The 20,622-nt window shown below is 40.6% G+C and overlaps 1 protein-coding gene across 1 annotated transcript in view; it reads left to right on the top strand.

Moving 5' to 3' along the window:
- gas7b (growth arrest-specific 7b) overlaps positions 1 to 20,622 on the top strand; it is a 66,447-nt gene that overhangs the window by 12,940 nt on the left and 32,885 nt on the right. The window contains exons 2-4 of the mRNA XM_088322963.1: positions 2,730 to 2,847; positions 17,378 to 17,455; positions 19,927 to 20,015. Coding sequence (XP_088179089.1) covers positions 2,730 to 2,847; positions 17,378 to 17,455; positions 19,927 to 20,015 — 285 coding nt within the window. The remainder of the gene's footprint in view (positions 1 to 2,729; positions 2,848 to 17,377; positions 17,456 to 19,926; positions 20,016 to 20,622) is intronic.

Consider the following 20,622-nt stretch of genomic DNA (forward strand, 5'->3'; position numbering starts at 1 on the left):
AACTGCCCTGTTAAAGATATATTATTATTATTAAAGCTTTGAAAACTCTCTCGGTGTACCGTCTTTCTTTGTAAATATGTGTAACCCATGTATAATATGTATTTGCAACTGTATATTTTTGTAATGTATTTGTTTGTATTTATTTTAGACACTTTTTCTGATATGTTTTGCACGGGTGAACGAAAAATGAGGGGCGGAACAAACGCGGGGTGCCGAGTTTAAGTGGGGACCGTTAAAGGTGAGGGACAGACAAGGAAAGAAGAGGGGGTACAAAGTTGGTTAAAGAAAAAGGAGTTGCGTGAGTACATGTGTTCATCTGATATATTTTTCCCACCCTTACCTTTGGAAATATACACTTTTTTCCTTGGATTACTTTCAATGGGACCTGGACTCTGCAGGTCTGCATCAAACCTTAAGCATCGGTATCATTTTCCGTTCATTTGCCGGCTGTGATTTTTGGACTGTGGACTTTAATAAAGGACATTTAGTTTCAATCGCGGGACTTGAAGTCAGGTTTGGGGTAATTTTGTGTTTGTGTTACACGTTTCGATGTGGGCGCATGTGGCTTATATACAGGTGCGGCTTGTGTATGTACGGTTTTCCTCTTAAAATGTGGTGGGTGCGGCTTATAATCAGGTGCGCTCTATAGTCCAGAATTTACGGTATGTAACATTATTTTGTTGTTGAGTTATTGTTTTTGTCCTGTGTTTATTTTGATGTTCGAATAAAGTTTTCATTCATTCAAAATAATGGCCGTAATCAGTCGATTGCTCAGGATGTGTACATTCTGTTTTGATATTACGGGTTTCTAACCTTAAAAGGATACTAGTGTTTTAATCAAGACACTATGTGTTTTCTGTAATAGACTTGATAGCACGTTTGAGTCCATGTGTTTATCAAGCTTTGAGATGACGTCATTGTTGTGGCGGTTGTCGAGTGAAAGAGAAGTATGCCTCTGAAAAAACAGTTGGTATTAGGTGCAAATCAACAAAAAAATTGGTACTTTCTTCAGTGTCGGTAATAAGTCGAAACATAATACAGAAAGTGGTAATTATGAAGGAAATAGGTTCCGGAGGTTCGTAAGTTTCATAAAACAATATGCTCTATAAAGTTAAGTTGAACTTACTTTTGGAAGATGAGCTTCAAGAGTGAGGCGACTTCCTCCTCTGCGGTGAAAAGTGGCGGAAAAATAGCGATTTGACCATTTTCTCGACCGCATCAAGCTTTCTTATTCCATTTTTGTTTCAAACGAAACGGCTGGTCTCTTCTTTACACTTTACACCAACCATATCGAATGGATGTTATACGCTAGAAATGTCAAAATTTGTAACGCGCTGGAGATACAGTATGGACATAGTATAGACAGGATAGGATGTTTACACACGAACTAGGAAGAGGAAGCCGGATTTTTTTTCGGGGTGGATGCTGGGTGACCTTTCACAGCGCCACACGCTGGTCGCGGCGGAAAGAAGTACTACAGTACTGTCCTGTACTCCGAAAAATGTGCACACAATACAAAATCTAACTTACAGCCATGTCCCGACATTTTCCGACACCCCGATTTTTTTTTTCGTAACATAACTTTTTTATATAACTGTCCTGGCGCCCTCTGCCGGCCAAGAGCGGTACTACAACTCCCAGCATCACAACATAAACATGACTTGACTTAACAGCTAAATGCTAAGGGTTACATGATAACAAATTATGAATGGCTACATGCTAACGAGTTATGCTAAAGGATACATGTTAACGGTTACATGCTAACGAGTATTGCTAACAGCTAATCCTAACGGCCACGTGCTCACGAGTTACGCTTAGTTTATATGCTAACAAGTTATGCCAATGGATACGTGTTTCAAAAACTATGCCAACAGCCACATGCTAACAAATTATGCTAACCACTAGATGCTAACAAGTCATGCTACCGGCTACATGCTAATGACTACAGTCTGACGAGTTATGCTAACAGATACATGCTAACGTGTAATGCTAACACTTACATGCTAATGGATACATGCTAACAAGTTATGCTAACAAGTTATGCTAACAAGTTATGCTAACAGTTAAATGCTAACAAGTTATGCTAACCGTGACATGCTAACGAGTCATACTAACAGCTAAATGCTAATGGCTACATGCTAACAAGTTATGCTAGCGGCTACATGCTAACAAGTTACGCTAAAGGCTACATGCTAAATAAAATTATGCTGACAGCCACATGCTAACAAGTTATGCTAGCGGCTACATGCTAACAAGTTACGCTAAAGGCTACATGCTAAATAAAATTATGCTGACAGCCACATGCTAACAAAATATGCTAAGCACTACTTGCTAACCGGTCATGCTAATGATGAATGCTAACGGCTACAGGCTCACGAGTTATGCAAACTGCCACCTGGTAATGGCTATATGCTCACAACAACATGCTAACTACTGCATGCTAGCTATTCCATTTGAATGGGCGCTTTCAAAAGGTTGACAGTGTAATAACAGTGTTACTACTATGTTATTACTAGAACCAGGTTCAAACTAAGAGGATACATCTTACTTAAGTTTTACAACTTTATGCTAACAAATTGTGTACTATGGAATTTGTTATCGATATTCATTACCAAGGCAACATAGTTGTTGATTCTTAAGAAACAAATTTAGAATAGGACCATCTCATCATCATTTTTCGCTTGTTTTTGGGTTATGTTTTGAGGATTATTTCTCCTCTGTTTCGACAGAGAACAGCATCGCTGAGTCATCTTCCGTCCGAGGACTTGCGAGAACCCCTGCCACCTCAATGGAAATGCTACATGTCTCCACAAGGGCGGCGATACTACGTCAACACCACGAGCAACGGTACGCATACTCATTGATTTAAAATGTCTCGTAGCAATAAGCTGCTCTTTGAGAAAGTGGAGACATAAGCTGCCATTGACGGGTATGTACGTCTTTTAACTGAATACTGAAATTTCCGATGAGCGTTATAATAAAATTTAACTAGTATTGTTGTTTAATAACAGCTTATTTCGTCCTTTATTTTTGCTAAACTCTGGTGGTTACATATAAAAATACCATATTTTAGGGATGCAACAACTAATCACAATTTTTGGATTCCTATTTTCCATGATTTTAGAAGACTGTTTTCTCTATTCTGTCGAAAAATACAATTTTGGTCAGACCTAAGCATTTTTTTTACCCTTTTTGACAAGTATCAAAAGTACGGTGTGAATGATCTGACCACTAGATGTCACTGTATTGTGTAGTGCAGGGGTGTCCAACTCATTTTAACCAGGGGTCCACGTGATAGAAGAAACATTCTCTAGTGGCCGGACTAGTAGATTAGGGGAGAAACAAAAAGAGAGAGAAAGGGAGAGAGAGAAAAGAGTGAGAGAATGTGAGAAACAAAATGGATTAAAGGAGTGAGGGAGGGGGGAAAAAGAGAGAAAGAAAGAAATCCAAAGATAAATAGAAGGAGAGAAAAGAGAAGGGGAAAGCGAGTGAGAGAAAGAGGGAAAAGGAGGAGGGAGCAAAAGAAGGTAAAAAGACACAAAGAAAGAAAGAGACAAAAGAGGAACAAAGAAAGATAAAAAATACACCGAGAGGGAAAGAGAGACAGAGTGAGAAAAAAAGCGAAGAAAAAAAGAGAGAGAGAGAACGAACCACAAGTACAGCGTCTTTGTGAGAGGCACCTGGCTTTGGACATATTTTGACCTGCAGCTCATTTTTCTCTTGCGCTTCTCTGAGCGTTGTCTTGCGGGCCGGATTCAATCCCTTCGCGGGCCTGTTTGACACCCTTGGTGTAGTGCATCCAAAAATGAGTGCTAAAGAGCACAAATAATACACTATAATATATATATATACATCTCCCATCTCATTAGCTGCACCGCTTATCCTCAGTAGGGTCGCGGGGGTGCTGGAGCCCATCCCAGCAATCATCGGGCAGTGGGCAGGGGACACCCTGAACTGGTTGCCAGCCAATCGCAGGGCATATATATATATATATGTGTATATTAATGGTCGGATCACTTTTTAACACGGAGGAGGAAGTTGCCTAACTCTTGAAGCTCATCTTCCAAAAGTAAGATAAACTCAACTTTATTCTTCTTTATAGAGCATATTATTTTATGAAATGTTTATTTTTTTAGTACAAAACAATACAGGTTACTTATACAAGCCTTAAACATACTTATATAAACCTGTCTGTGTCTCTGTCTCTCTGTCTCTTTGTCTCTGTCATTGTCTCTGTCTCTGTCTCTCTGTCTCTGTTTCTCTGTCTCTCTTTCTCTCTACTTTATTTTGCTCTCTCTCTCAGCCTCTCTCTCTCTCTACTATCTTTGCTCTCTCTATTCTCTCTCTCTCTTGCTTTCGGCTTCTCTCTTTATCCTCTTCTCTCCTCTTTTCTCTTTTTCCTCTTTCTCTTTCTTTTTCTCAACCGCTCTACTGTTCTCTCCCTCTCTTCTTATTTCTTTCCCTCTTTTTTTATTTCTCCTTCTCTAATATACTAGTCCGGCCCCCGAGAGAATGTTTGTTCCTTCGTGTGGCCCCTGGGTTAAAATGAGTGACACCGCTGATCTAAAGGGTGACATCATCCTAAAACAATTTGCGATTGGTTGAAATATTACGCAAGCGGGCGCATGATCGCGCTGTCCGAATTGAGGATGTTCGCCTCGAGAACGCGGAGCGTTTCCATAGCAACCTGTTGTGTTTGCCACCGCTGGTAAACAGAATCCGACAAATGAAACTGTCACGATGTTGTTTTCTATTCATCGTTTGTGGTTTGAAAAAATAGACGATCCGTTCTCATCCCCTTTGCCTCCGATCACGTATCCAACATTGTGGTCAACCATAGCTAAAATTAGACCCGGGCCCGGAACTCGAACCAGGGCCGGACCCTCCTCCTTTTTACTTTCACTCCCATGAAATTCGGTTTCTCTTGCAGCAAAGGAAAATTGCGAAATCCGAAATTTCATAAAGGGAAACTGTTGTTTCTTTTTTTTTAGGTTGGATCGGCAGTGTCAAAAACTAGTAGATTAAAGTGAAAAAATGAGGGAGAAAAAAGGAGAAAGCAAACAAAGATACAGACAGCAAGAGAACGAGCAAAATTGTGATGGATGAAAAAGAGAATGAGAGAGAAGGGAAGAAAAAGAGAATCAATTGGAGGAAGAGAGAGAATTGGAGAAAGAGAGAGTAAGAGAGCTAGAGAAAAAGAATGAAAAAAATGAGAGAGAGAGAAAAAGACAAGAAGAGGGAAAAAGAAAGAAAGAAAAAGAGAATCAACTGGAGGGAGGGAGAGAATTGGAGAGAGAGAAAGATAGAAAGTAGGAGAGCTTGAAAAAGAGAATGAGGGAGAAGGGGAGAGAAGACAACGAGAGAGAAAAGGAAAGAAAGAAAGAGAATCAAATGGAAAGAGCGAGAGAATTAGAAAAAGAGAAAGATAGATAGAAATTAACAGAGCTAGAGAAATACAATGAAAAAGAATGAGAGAGAAGGGGAGAGAAAGACAAGGAGAGGGAAAAAGAAAGAAAGAAAAAGAGAATCAACTGGAGGGAGGGAGAGAATTGGAGAGAGAGAAAGATAGAAAGTAGGAGAGCTTGAAAAAGAGAATGAGGGAGAAGGGGAGAGAAGAGAATGAGAGCGAAAAGGAAAGAAAGAAATAGAATCAAATGGAAAGAGCGAGAGAATTAGAAAAAGAGAAAGATAGATAGAAAGTAACAGAGCTAGAGAAAGAGAATGAGAGAAGAGGAAAAAAAAGAGAACGAGAGCGAAAAGGAAAGCAAGGAAAAGAGTCAAACGGAAGGAGCGAGAGAATTAGAGATAGAGAGACACAGATAGAAAGTAAGAGAGCCAGGGAAAGAGAATATGAGACAGGAAAAAGTTAGAGGCAGATGCAGAGAGATGGAGGGAAAGACAAAAGATCAGAAACGAAGAGAAAGGGGAAAAAGGAGACAGAGTGAAAGAGTCGAAGCGAGACAGAGAGAAAGTAAGAAAAGAGAGACAAAGGAGGAAGAGAGTCAAAGAAAAAGACAAACGGGGATGAGGAAAAGGGGTCAAGAGAAAAAGAAAGTAAAAAGACGGAGGGCGAAAAAGGCTAGAGAGATGGGGAAAAAGAGTGAAAGAGACGGCAAGAGAAAGGAAGAAAAATAAATACAGCTCTAGTGTCTTTATGTGGTGCCTGGCTTTGGCGATATCAAACTGCAGCTCATTTTTCTCTTGTGCTTCTCTCTGTATTGTCTCACCGGCCACATTGAACCCCTTGACGGGCCTTATCTGGCCCGTCGGCCGCATCTTTGACACTCCTCGGGTTAGATTATGCAACAACTTTAGCAGCTAGCGGGAAGAGCTAAGGACAAAGAAAGCTTGAATTTACACTATCCGCTAACATTAACATAAGCGGCTAGCCATACCTTGCAAGTGGCTGACCCGGTTGGCTTGAGAAGGAAACCGTAGAAAAAGAAGTCAAAGATGTTTGAATCACAGAACTCTGCGACCATCACATGCACCACTCAGAGTAGCTATATCACACTTGCTGAGGCCCTCTGCTGGCTGGTTTATTATCCCAGATGAGTTTTATGTAGGAATGTTTTGCCGACTTATATTTTAACAATAAAATGTGTAAAAAAAAGTTATAAAGTTGTAATTGGTTGTCACAGTTTTGAGGTTTGAACTTCATTCTCAGTCTCAAAACACGAATAAATTAATTACAACAGGGGTGTCAAACTCATTTTAACTCGGGGGCCACACGATAGAACAAACATTCTGTCAGGGGCCGGACTAGAAGATTAAAGAGAAAGAAAAAGGGAGATAAAGAAATAAGAGAAAGAGGGAGGGAAAAGGAGAGAGGGCGGGACAAAGAAAGAAATAGATAGAGAGGGGGAGAGCGTGAGAAACAAAAGACATAAAAAGTCGTGAGAGAGGGGAAAAAGAAAGGGAGAAGAAGAAAAATCCAAAGAGAAATAGAAAGACAAGAGGAGAGAGAAGAGAATAGAAAGCGCGAAGGATAGGAAGAGAGGAAGAAAAAAGAGAGAAAAGGAAATAAGAAGTTAGAGCAAAAGAAGTTAAAAGACAGAAAGAAACAAAGAGCAACAAAGGAAGAGAAAAAGAGACACAGAGATTGAGACAGACAGAGAGTGAGAGAAAAGGGGTGGAAGAGAGAGAGAGAGGGAGAGAGGTAGAGAGTGAGATACAAGTACAGTGTCTTTGTTCAATGCACCTGGCTTTGGCAACATCAAGTTGACATATTTCAACCTGCAGCTTGTTTTTCTCTTGCGCTTCTCTGAGTGTCGTCTCTGTTTGACCCATGTGATCTAGAGTCAGGAGTAAGAAATCCAAAGAGAAATAAAAAGAGAAGGAGAGAAAAGAGAAAAGAAAGCGCAAAGGGTATGAAGAGAGAGAGAGAGAAAGGAGAAAAGGAAAAAGGGAAGTTAGAGGAAAAGAGGTTCAAAGACACAGAGAGAGAAAGAGACAAAGAGCAACAAAGAGCAACAAAGGAAGAGAAAAAGAGAGACACAGAGAGTGAAAGAGACAGAGACATAGAGTGGGAGAAAAGGGATGAGAGAGAGAGAGAGAGAGAGATACAAGTACAGTGTCTTTGTTCAATGCACCTGGCTTTGGCAACATCAAGTTGACATATATCAACCTGCATCTTGTTTTTCTCTCGCGCTTCTCTGAGTGTCGTCTCGCGGGCCGGATTCAATCCCTCGGCGGGCTTAATTTGGCCTGCGGGCCGCTTGTTTGACACCTGTGCCTTAGAATAAAGAGCTGAGTCGAGATGAGCGTCCAAGCTCAAGTTTAATCCAAAACACAGTAGAACAAACACATCCAATGAAAATACATCGAGTCTGACGCCACACCGCGATCAATAAAACCCACAGAACAATCGGCGATTTCATTGACGTGCATCCAAAAATATCCATCGTCGGCATTTTCTTTTCGGTTTCGTTTTTCTCAGTGCAAATTGTTATCTGGAGTCTCGGAGCGTGACGGCCCGGTTACAGGTGCGGGCTGGATCTTGCAACTTGGAACTCTTATCTGCTCGCATTCTTTGGGGAACAATGCTCATTTACGGCTTTCTGTTCTCGTCTCCTTTCCGTGACCTCACGTTCCGATACTGTCCTGTGTGTACCCGTCCCGTTGCCGTAGCGACGTGCGAGGGCGGCGTGTTCTCGGTTCTTGCCAGGTTTTTTTTTCCCCTTCCTGTGTTGAGTCCTAGCTTGGGAGTGTTTTCTGAGAGTGTCCGCTCATTCCCTGCTTGAATTTTTGTATCTGCCCAGTTGTTTTTGCTGATTCTGAAAATTTTTGATTACAAAAACAAATTGGTTTCTAAAAACTCCCTAGAAGTGACGGTACTCCGCTAGATTTTGCTGTTATTTCGTTTATTGTGCTTAATGGGGGACATGAACCTTCCGCGATATGCAAAAACCCTAATAGTACCCCACAGCAGCGATACTCGACCGGGGATAATGGATCACAGCCGCATGGGTCCTGTTCTGTGTAGGCGGAAAGAAGGGAAAATAAGAGCCACCATGTACCACACAAAATCTGCTCTCTCGGCTACCACTCTCAGCAATAGTGGAACAGGGATATTGGATCACGGTCGCTTGGGTGCAGCTCAATGTAGGCGAATAGAAGAGCCACCACGTATCACACAAAATCTGCTCTCTCGGCTAGCACTCTCAGAAATAGTTGAATGGAGATAATGTATCACGGCCGCATGGGTGCGGTTCAGTGTAGGCGGAAAGAAGGAAAAGGGGCCACAATGTATCACACAAAATCTGCTCTCTCGGCTAGCACTATTAGAAATAGTCGAACGGGGATAATGCATCATGGCCGCAAGGGTACGGCTCAGTGTAGGTGGAAAGAAGGGAAAAGAATAGCTACCACGCATCACTCAAAATCTGCTCACTCGGCTAGCACTCTCGGCAATAGTGGAACAGGGATAATGGATCACGGTCACGTGGGTGCAGCTCAGTGTAGGCGAAAAGAAGAGCCACCACATATCACACAAAATTTGCTCTCTCGGCTAGCCCTCTCAGTAATAGTCGAACGGGGATAATGTATCACAGCCGCATGGGTGCTGTTCTGTGTAGGCGGAAAGAAGGGAAAAGAGCCATCACGTATCCCACAAAATCTGCTCTCTCGGTTAGCACTCTTGGTAATAGTGGAACAGGGATAATGGATCACAGCCACATGGGTGCTCCTCAGTGTAGGAGGAAAGGAGGGAAAAGAGCCACCACGTATCACACAAAATCTGCTCTCACGGGGAGCACTCTCAGTAATAGTCGAACGGGGATAATGGATCGCGACCACGACGGTGGATTTCATTTTTAGGCAGGGCAGAACACAAGGGACTTCTGACAATCCCCACTTGCAGTAAAACAGGATTGACGGTAATGGATCACAGCTGCACAAGTGCAGTTCATTTTAGGTGGTAATACAGCAACTGTGAAAAGAAAACCTCCAGAAATAATGGCTCGCAGCCGGATGAGTGCAAATGACTTTTTGGTTGGCCCAACAGCTGAAAAGAACTGCCAGGCCTGACTAGATAGATAGATAAGATAGATACTTTATTCATCCCCGCAGGGAAATTCACACTTTTGCACAATTATGCAAATATGTGATTGGGGATAATAGATCTCGGGATATTTATTTTTCAACCTGAGGCCGCAAAGTACGAGAGTGAAGTAGCAAGGGACTGTATTGTATAACATTGTAGGGAGTGCAAGTAGCGATACCAGGTACCAGCACTGGTTCCATTTTTAAGATACCAGTACTTGTGAGTCTTCTATGGCTTTTTAATTTATAGGAACTTAGAAAAAAACGGAATAGTAAATCTATATTAAACAAATACAATATTGATGTATTCGCTGCCATTGACGGATTTGGACTTGAAAGGTACTTTTTATATTTTATATTATTACTATATTATATATTTTATATTATATCATATACTATATTTAAATATATTTGTAGTGCAATTCACCTTTAAAGGTAACATTTTCTTGTTTTACTGGAATATTCTATTACTGTTCATGTTTTAATTTTAATGTTATTTAATTTGTATTGTGTAATAAATCACAAAATAAGAGCATGATTTATTTTGAAATGGTTCAGTTGAAACGTATAGTTAAAAAGAATGCATTAAAATAAAATGCAAAAATAATGTTTTTATTTATGAGTTTTCCCTTGCCCTCATGTTGGTTTTAGATCAGGGGATGGTGGAATAATAGTCTGTAGTGGTCTGTGCAGCCCTTTGAGATTCATTGTGATGACTGAGAGAGAGAGAGAGAGGAGAGAGAGAGAACGATAATGATAATGAATGAATGAAAGAGAACAGAGAAAAAAGAGAGGAGAGTGAGGGAAGGAAAGAGAGCAAGAGGAGAAAGAGAGAAAAATGGACAATGCGAGAAAGAAAGAGAAGATGAGAGAGAGAAAGAAAGAAACGGAAAAAGAAGAAGGCTAAAGAGAGAGAGAAGGACACAGATAAATAGAAAAAAAGGAAAGAGAGAAAGAAGGAGCAAGGAAGAGAGTGAGAGAAAAACAAAAAAGAAAGATGATGATCTTTGTGGGGATGACTTCAAGGTCCCTTCTCAAGGTTGTTTTTTCCTCATTTTGAGGTTTTGAGCTTTTCCTTGCCCTCATGTAGGTTTTAGATCAGGGGATGGTGTCATAATAGTCTGTAGTTTGCAATAGTCTGTGCAGCCCTTTGAGACTCCTTGTGATTAAGGGCCATACAAATAAATAGGACTTAACAGGACATGCTTTTGAGTTTTTCCTTGCCCTCATGTAGGTTTTAGATCAGGGGATGGTGTCATAATCGTCTATCATGGTCTGTGCAGCCCTTTGAGACTCCTTGTGATTAAGGGCCATACAAATAAACAGGACTTGACTGGACATGTTTTTGAGTTTTTCCTTGCCCTCATGTAGGTTTTAGATCGGGGGATGGTGTCCTAATAGTCTGTCATGGTCTGTGCAGCCCTTTGAGACTCCTTGTGATTAAGGGCCATACAAATAAACAGGACTTGACTGGACATGTTTTTGAGTTTTCCCTTGCCCTCATGTAGGTTTTAGATCGGGGGATGGTGTCATAATAGTGTGTCATGGTCTGTGCAGCCCTTTGAGACTCCTTGTGATTAAGGGCCATACACATAAACAGGACTTGACTGGACATGTTTTTGAGTTTTTCCTTGCCCTCATGTAGGTTTTAGATCGGGGGATGGTGTCCTAATAGTCTGTCATGGTCTGTGCAGCCCTTTGAGACTCCTTGTGATTAAGGGCCATACAAATAAACAGGACTTGACTGGACATGTTTTTGAGTTTTCCCTTGCCCTCATGTAGGTTTTAGATCAGGGGATGGTGTCATAATAGTCGGTCATAGTCTGTGCAGCACATTGAGACTCTTTGTGATTAAGGGCCATACAAATAAATAGGACTTAACAGGACATGCTTTTGAGTTTTTCCTTGCCCTCATGTAGTTTTTAGATCGGGGGATGGTGTCATAATCGTCTATCATGGTCTGTGCAGCCCTTTGAGACTCCTTGTGATCAAGGGTCATACACATAAACAGGACTTGACTGGACATGTTTTTGAGTTTTTCCTTGCCCTCATGTAGGTTTTAGATCAGGGGATGGTGTCATAATAGTCGGTCATAGTCTGTGCAGCCCTTTGAGACTCCTTGTGATTAAGGGCCATACACATAAACAGGACTTGACTGGACATGTTTTTGAGTTTTTCCTTGCCCTCATGTAGGTTTTAGATCGGGGGATGGTGTCCTAATAGTCTGTCATGGTCTGTGCAGCCCTTTGAGACTCCTTGTGATTACGGGCCATTCAAATAAACATGACATGTTCTCCATAATAGTCAGCTGCCGAGATTTCTATTCCATAGAAAATCTGCCGTGTCTTATAGCGCTCATTATCCGTCATACCCGTCGCTGAATGTGCCGGTGCAGCAGGAGAACTCCTTGACTTCCTTGTCAGCTTTGGAGTCAAAGACACGTCAATCGCCGGAAAACTTGCCCCCGCCCGGTTCCTCCTCGCCTCTTTTCAGCTTACGGCAAGCAGATTTGGAATCTCGATGACAGCGTGCATCCTCTTATGAAGCTTTTGTGCGAATATTGGCGCTGAATACGACGCCGATCCCAAATGCGAATGAGGCCGATTGTCGGGTTACGCGAAAGGATGGACGGGAAAAAAGACATTTCGGCACGGGAGATGAAGTACGGAAAATTCCGTTCATACAAGGACAGGCGGCGAGATTTTTGATAGCGGTAGCGCTGCCGTAATCGGCGATAAAAACGTCACGATACTGCTTATACTCTTTTTCCAGATTGATACCATAGCACAAATCTTGAAAAATCATCAATACCACATACTTGAGGTTTGATCTTAACCCCGACCTGAGCTCCACCTGAAATTCGGGTTCGGGCTGGGAAAGGAGGACTGAATCCTTTCCGTGCGACAAAAAGAAAAGAAACAAAGGATGATGATGGGTGGATATTTTTATTGAAAAAAGATCAGCGAGTGAGAACCCCTAAAACCCTCAAAAATAGGAAAATTCTGTTTTTTTTTGGGCTTGGTCCTTCAAATAAAAGGCTCGGGATGGGTCGGGCTTGAAAACCTTGGCCCCAGCTTACCTCCATCACATAGATACCGTTTGCACAAAATTTGTTAAATATTCTTTAAAGAAATCTAAAATAGTATTTTCTGTAACTACTGTAGCAGGAAAAAAAGAAAAACAAAATAAACAAAAATATAAATACATCTCGTTAAGCTTGGACAATACAATTCTTTCGGGAATTATTTTATCAACTTTAAACACTTTCAGTCATTTTTTGGTCACATTTTTCTATTGTTTTATTTTGGTTTTATTAAAAAAAATGTTTAATGAGGTAGTTTTTAAAAATTGTATATATTTTGTATTATCATTTTGGAATACAACAATAAATATGATCCGAAAATACACAATAAGTATCTTATGAAAACGAATGATAAAAGCGGCAATACAAATCAATCCTGAAATCATCAAAAAATCATGAATACCGATACTACATATCGATAGATACCTTCTGCAAAAAAAATGACCATTTTTAAAGAAAACACCTACACCAACATAGTGATAATACTGAATTGAATTTTCATCAATTTATTTTTATTTAATTGAAGTCAAGTCAGGTTTATTTGTATAGCGCTTTATCACAAAGAGTCTGTACTACTTGTTTTGTACTAAAAAATCAACATTTCATAAAATAATATGCTCTATAAAGATGAATAAAGTTGAGTTCATCTTACTTTTGGAAGATGAGCTTCAAGAGTTAGGCGACTTCCTCCTCCGTGGTAAAAAGCGATCAGACCATTTTCTCAACCGCATCAAGCTTTCATGTTTATTTGTATAGCTCTTAATCACAAGGAGTCTCAAAGGGCTGCACAGACCGCAGACTATTATGACACCATCCCCTGATCTAAAACCTACACGAGGGCAAGGAAAAACTCAAAACCCCAACATGAGGAAAATGAAGAAACTTTGAGAAGCATAACAACAAAATAACTAGTAAAATATTTTATATGTTTAAGGTTTATATAAGTATGTTTAAGGCTTGTATGAGTAACCTGTGTTGTCTTGTACTAAAACATTTCTTAAAATAATATGCTCTATAAAAAAAAATAAAGGGAAGTTTGACTTACTTTTTGGAAGATGGGCTTCAAGAGTTAAGCGACTTCCTCCTCCGTGGTAAAAAGTGGCCAATACAAAATCTAACTTACAGCGATGATTTTAAAGTGAATGCATATCTGAATTGAAAATGAGTATTTGTAGAAGGTGTTTTAAATCGGGTGTCACCAGCTTTTGTGAAGCTAAGAGCTACTTTTTTGTGCAACATGCCAAAACAAAAACAAAAAAAACAACCTTCCTATAATCAGGGTTTGTACGGGTGCTGGAAATGCTTGAAAATGTTTGAATTTCAATGCTGTTTTCAAGGTTTGCGTTGAAGTGCTTGTAAATGCTTGAAATTGTTGCCTTGTTTCTCTAGTCTGCTTAAAAATGACGCCGATGCTGGCTGCACTCGATGGCCTCGCTTTGCCGTTGTATTCCTTCTTCCCTTGTGATGAATGCCAGCTGGCATTAGTTTGTATGATATTGTCCTATGAAGTGGTATCGCCCCCCTACGGGTCGCGCCCAAGAGGACAGGTGCATGCTACACCTGAACAGGGCACTGTGAAATGTGTATTAGTGCAAGGATTACACAATGTTTGGGCTGAAGTGCTTGTCAATGCTTGAAATTGTTTCCTTGTTTCTCAACTAATCTGCCTAAAAATGACGCTGACGCTGCTCTCAGGTGGCTTTGCTTTGCCGTTGTGTTTCTTCTTCCCTTGTGATGAATGCCAGCTGACTTTAATATGTACAGCATTGTCTTATGAAGCGGCATCGCCCCCTATGGGTCACGCCCAAGAGTACGGGTGCATGCTACGCCGGTTTTGTCCTATGAAGCGGCATCGCCCCCTACGGGTGCATGCTACACCTGAACAGGGCACCATGAAATGTGTATTAGTGGAAGGATTTCACAAGGTTTGGGCTGAAGTGCTTGTCAATGCTTGAAATTGTTTCCTTGTTTCTCAATTAATCTGCTTAAAAATGACGCTGCTCTCAGGTGGCTTTGCTTTGCCGTTGTGTTTCTTCTTCCCTTGTTATGAATGCCAGCTGACTTTAATTTGTACAGCATTGTCTTATGGAGTGGCATCGCCCCCTACAGGGCACTATGAAATGCATATTAGTGCAAGGATTTCACAAGGTTTGCGCTGAATTGGTTGTGAATGCTTGAAATCGTTGTCTTGTTTCTCAAGTTGTCCACTTAAAAAATGATGGCAAGGCTGCTCTCCGGTGGTTTCGCTTTGCCTTTGTATTTCTTACCTTGTGATAAAAGCCAGCTGGAATTAGTTTGTATGACATTATCCTATGAAGCGACATCGCCCCCTACGGGTGAATGCTATACCTGAACAAGGCACCATGAAATGTGTATTTGTGCAAGGATTACACAAGGTTTTGGCTGAAGTGCTTGTAAATACTTGAAATTGTTGCCTTGTTTCTCAACCAATCTGCTTAAAAATGACGCTGACGCTGCTCTCTGGGGGCTTGTCTTTGCCGGAAGTGTGTATTACTGCAAGGGTTACACATCAATTATGGAAATTTATTATGGGCCATGCAAAAAAAACAGCGTTTCCCAGTGTTAAATTGTAATGGGAAGAACTTACTGTAACTGAAAATGTAAAGGTCATTTTTACCCGATACCAAAAAACTAAAATATTGCGATTTTCTTAAAATCTAAAACTTAGACCTCTTGATAAAGGCATTGGCAATATTGAAGATTGTATATATTTTTCTTTTAATAGTCCTGAAAAAAATGGAAAAACTGGCTTTGAAAGTTGGGAAAAAGTGCTTGAATTTGGCCATGCGTAAAAAGTAAGGACCTTGAAGCATTTCCAATTGTAACTTTCATCAAATTGCGATTATTTATTTAAAGTAGTTCTCAGCTAAAGAGCTTTGCATTCCGCTAAGCTTGCACATGATCATGCGTGTCATTTCGGAAGACGGCTTTGGCTCAGGCATTGCCACAAACGCCCCCCTACAGACCCTAAAAGACCCCCAAAGGACCCCCTTCCCCTTCTATCTTTCAGCAGCAGCAGCCCATACAGCTCAACCAAGTGAAAAGGCCCAAATTCAATAAGAGTTTTTCACACGTTCTTGCATCCAAGGCTAATTTCGCTGCAGCCTGTGGTGAAAATCAACCTGGGAAAAAATACTATTACACGAGAAGAGCGCAGCAGTTCAACGGGAGTAAAATAAGAACGTGTAAACTACAAAATAAAATACGAATGAACCGTTTAAAACATTAAACATTTTAGAAGAGTGGAAGAAAAAGTGTGCTAATAAATAGCCTTTGTATAATTTTCTAGAAATATTTCATGAAAGGACTTTTAAATATTCTACTTGCTGACGCCATCTCCTGGCTGAAATCATCATTGCAACCTCTGTCATGGCCTTTTGTTGCACATGCACGTACGGTGACTTTCTTAGAAGCCCTCAAATAAACACTTTGTTTTCATCCTTTTGGGCTTGGGGTTGGCATTCGGACTGGATTTGAAACGGTCCTCTTCTTACTCTCACCATTTTCACCCTAGAATAAAGGAAAACTGCGAACTCCTGCATGAACCTCCCCTCCCCCCTATTTTCCCCATCATGGCCAGAAAACCGATGATAAAAGTCAAATAAGAGCAGATGGACATGGTGGAAAAGAAAAAATAAAGACTCTTTGAACTCAGTTGTTAACTTTCAGTTTTTTAAGGACATCTCACTTTGAACTTTAACATTTACTAGAAATTGAGTCTGTTAATACGGCGTTATTTCCCAAATAAATTAAAATAACTTGTTTATAACTATATTTTCCCCCATAAAAATATCTCAAAATAAGGATTATACACACATATGTATACATATATACACATACATATATACAGTGGTTTGCGAAACTATTTGACCCCCCTTGAACCCCTTGACTTTTGACCTTTTGCCCCATTTCAAAATTATTCAGCCCCTCAGTGCACCAGAAGTTCAGCACCTGCACTGTGATAGTCTGAGAGGTCTGTTTAAAGCGCAGAGAGCATCATGAAGAACGAGGAACACACCAGGCAGGTCCGAGATACCGTTGTAGAGACGTTTAAAGCTGGATTTGAATACCAAATTATTTCCCAAGCTTTAAACATCCCAAGGAGCACTGTGCAAGCAATAATATTGAAATGGAAGGAGGATCAGATCACTGCAAATCTACCAAAACCGGGCCCTCCCCCTAAACTTTCAGCTCATACAAGGAGAAAACTGATCAGAGATGCAGCCAAGAGGTCCCAAAATCACTCCTGATGAACTGCAGAGGTCTTCAGCTGAGGTGGGAGAATCTGTCCATTGGACAACAATCAGTCGTATACTGCACATATCTGGCCTTTATGGAAGAGTGGCAAGAAGGAAGCCATTTCTTAAGGATATCCATAAAAAGTGTCATTTAAAGTTTGCCACAAGTCACCTGGGAGACACAACAAACATGTGGAAGAAGGTGCTCTGGTCAGATGAGACCAAAATCGAAATTTTTAGCAACAATGCGAGACGTTATGTTTGGCGTAAAAGCAGCACATCTCATCACACACAACACAACATCGCCACCGTCAAACATGGTGCTGGCAGCATCATGATTTGGGCCTGCTTCTCTTATACATTGTGTGTGAATATATACATATAAAAAATGAAACCCATCTGCCTGTATGTTTCATTACTTTTAGGGGAAAAAAAATTACGCTTTTTACACAAATATCACATTTATTTCTGCTTTTCTTCTTCTTTTCTTCAGAGACGACATGGGAGAGACCCTCCAGCGTTCCGGGGACTCCAAAATCGTCCCAGCGCCACAAGAGTTCCCTGCCCGCAGGTTTTTGAATATTTCTCATCTTTATCCGAACGATTTGTCATCGCAACTTCCTGGGGTAAAATCGGTCCGTGGCACAAAGAAGCCTCTCATTAACGCCACACACATGGAAACAGACACTTCCTGGAACAAATTTGATCTGTTTTCACTAAAAAGGCCCTTGTGTCACTGCTTTGGCAAAAACAGCGTTTGGAGGATGCCAATATGTTTGTATTCCAACCATCAAAACCTGAGTTTTTTGCTTTTTTTTTAAATTTTGGGGGGGTTTCATTTCCTTCCTATATATCACATATGTCAAACAGATGCTTGAAATACTTGAAAAGGCTTAAATTTTAATGTGTTTTTAATGTTTGAAACGTGCTTGATTTTTTTGGTGAAGAGCTTGTCATTGCTGGTAATTGTCACCATGTTTCCCAGCCGCCTTGACTCGTTAGACCAAGCATTAAATAAAAAAATGAGAAAAGGTCTGGCTAAAAATGACACTGACAGGACAGCTCTGGTGGCTTCGTTTTGCCATTGCATTTCTTCTTCCCTCATGATTAACGGAAGCTGGCATTAGTTTGTATGGCGTTGTCATGTGATGCGACATCGCCCAAGAGGTCACCTTAGTCCACTCCACAGGTTACTATGAAATGTGTGTTGGTTTAAGGATTACATGTCAATTGACCAAAAACCTTAATTTCAGTTAGTTTATTATTATTATTAAGTCGATTTTAGTATGTTATTTTGGGTTACTTTTTGGTCAATTTGAATTATATTGGTCAATTTGAGTTCTTTTTTGGTCATTTCCTGGTGAATTTGATTTAGTTTTTGGTTGGTTTTTGGTCTATTTGAGTTAGCTTTTTTGTTCAATTTAAATGACTTTTTGGTCATTTTTGGCACCCGTTTTAAGGCGAACATGCTTTTGGTGTGAGGCCAGGGGTGCTCATCCTTTTCTGTGTTTTCATAGTCTCTATTGCTAAGCGTCATTTTCGATCAGTTTCCGCTTAAGTTGAATATGGTCACGTGACGAGTCTGCTACGTTTGATTGGTTAAACATGTTAAAGCCTGGCGGAGTTCTGCATCCAAATAAATGTGCCTTAGCGGAGACAGACAGACGTATACTGACATGGAGGGGATTTATTAAGTAAGGACTTCAATATTGCCCAATGTAGTGGAATAAAAGCCTTTATTTTTTTCAAAAGCTGACCATGCGCCTTATAATACAGTGCGCTTTATTTATGGATCAATTTTAAAATTGCAAAGTTTTCCAACTAACTTGCAGCCGCCGACTAGATTTTCCCCCGGAGGCCAAGTCGTCCGCGGTGTATGCTGGGATTTATTTACCGGCGTTTCTTTGGCTAACCAATGTGTCAATCATCATTTGAATCGATCACTATTGGCGAAAGTTATTCGGAGGTCAAGGAGGCGGATCCTTTTTATCATTTACAGGATCGCATAGGCTAAAGGGGCGAAACAAAGCCTGCAATTGGCCGAAAAAGATGTGTCAATCATCAGTTGAATCGATCACTATTGGCTAAAGTTATTCGGAGGTCAAGGGGCGGATCCTTTTTATCATTTACAGGCTGCCATTGGCTTAAACGTCGAAACAAAGCCTGCCATTGGCAGAAAAAGATGAATGCGTATAGCATGTGGCTGACAGCATAGAGAAAGCATTTTTTTTCTATTCTGTATTTGTAAATATTGTATTCTCCTGGATTTACTACCCTCACGGATATAAGAGGACATTGCCTGCACGTTATTATGAACACAACGACTTCGGTGAGCTACTCCGAGTTTTATATTGTCCCTGTATCTTGTTTCAGACGGAACTCAATGTTTCTGTGATAAGCGGTGCAGATCATGGATGGAATGGAGTGTCTATTTTTAAATTAAACTCAATTCCAAGTGTTTATTCTCATATGCACAGTAAAGTTGCGAGCGAAAAAGAAAATAGATACTAAGGAATGGTTAGCATTTCTTGAATCCCAAGACTTTAACCTTCCGAATGATGGAACGATGCATTTGAGTGACATCTTACGGACACCGCATCCGCACGTGTCCTCGACACGTATTTGCGTCTTTGCAAGCTTTCGGAATGTTAAGGGGGTAATCAGTTGGACTGAACTATCTGACTGTTTTGTCCACGTTCCCATTGTAGCGCCTTATAATCCGGTGCGTCTTATGTATGTAAAAAATAGGACCAAAAACTATTTTTTTCGGGGTGCGCCCTATAACCCGGTGCGCCTTATAGTGCGGAAAATACGGTACAGTTTTTTTCCTCACACATTTACTCAAGTAAAAGTATTGGGATTTAAAAATGCTCCTAGCAGTACGAAATTTCCCAAAACTTACTCAAGTAAATGTACTACCCACCTCTGCACCCCATACTATAAATAGTTACTAAGAAACAAGAACATTGTGAAACTTTCATCTTCCTTGTTTGTGATTAAAAAAATGGCTTTAATAATACAATAACAAATTTCCCTCCACAGTCAACGGGTTTCACTCCGGCGGCAGTCCGCTGCATCATTCCGAACCTCCGCACAACAATACAAGCCGGAAAGGAAGCACAGAACCACAGGTAAGACACTACAGTCGTTTACGAAAATGTTACGGTTTCTTGCAAAAGTACTGGCCCCCAAAAGCATACTGAATCACCGTAATTCAGGCTTCTAACTCAGAGATATAAACAGTGTTCTCGTTTGCCTGCATCATTTTTGCCGGGGACGCATTGTGTCAAATCAACGTGCGTCCCTGGGACGCAACTTTCTTGACACCAAATTGTCATAATTACCCGATTCCTTTTTTTTTTTTAACAAATATTTACCGCAATCCAAACTTTTCGTCAGGCAGATCCGCCATTGTTGTTTTGGTCTCGCGCCGATCTCTGCAAACGAGATCTCGTTGCTTCGAGATGATGTCGATGTTGTGGTGGTTGTCGAGTGAAAGAGAAGTAATCCCTCCGAAAAAACAGTTGGTATTTGGTGCAAATCAACAAAAAATTGGTAATTTCTTCAGTGTCGGTAATAAGTCGAAACATAATACAGTAAGTGGTAACAACGGCAAAAATTCCGGCACGAAATAACGGCGGAGAAATTCTTCGGAAGATCGCGGAGGCAAGGAAAACACGTGTGTTGAAGCGAACGATAATAAACAAAAGAATACTCCTTGCAAGAAAAGGACTTTTC

The sequence above is a fragment of the Urocampus carinirostris genome, chromosome 19 (genome assembly GCF_059441175.1).
Source record: "Urocampus carinirostris isolate Australia breed hairy pipefish chromosome 19, RoL_Ucar_1.0, whole genome shotgun sequence".
Classification (NCBI taxonomy): Eukaryota; Metazoa; Chordata; class Actinopteri; order Syngnathiformes; family Syngnathidae; genus Urocampus; species Urocampus carinirostris.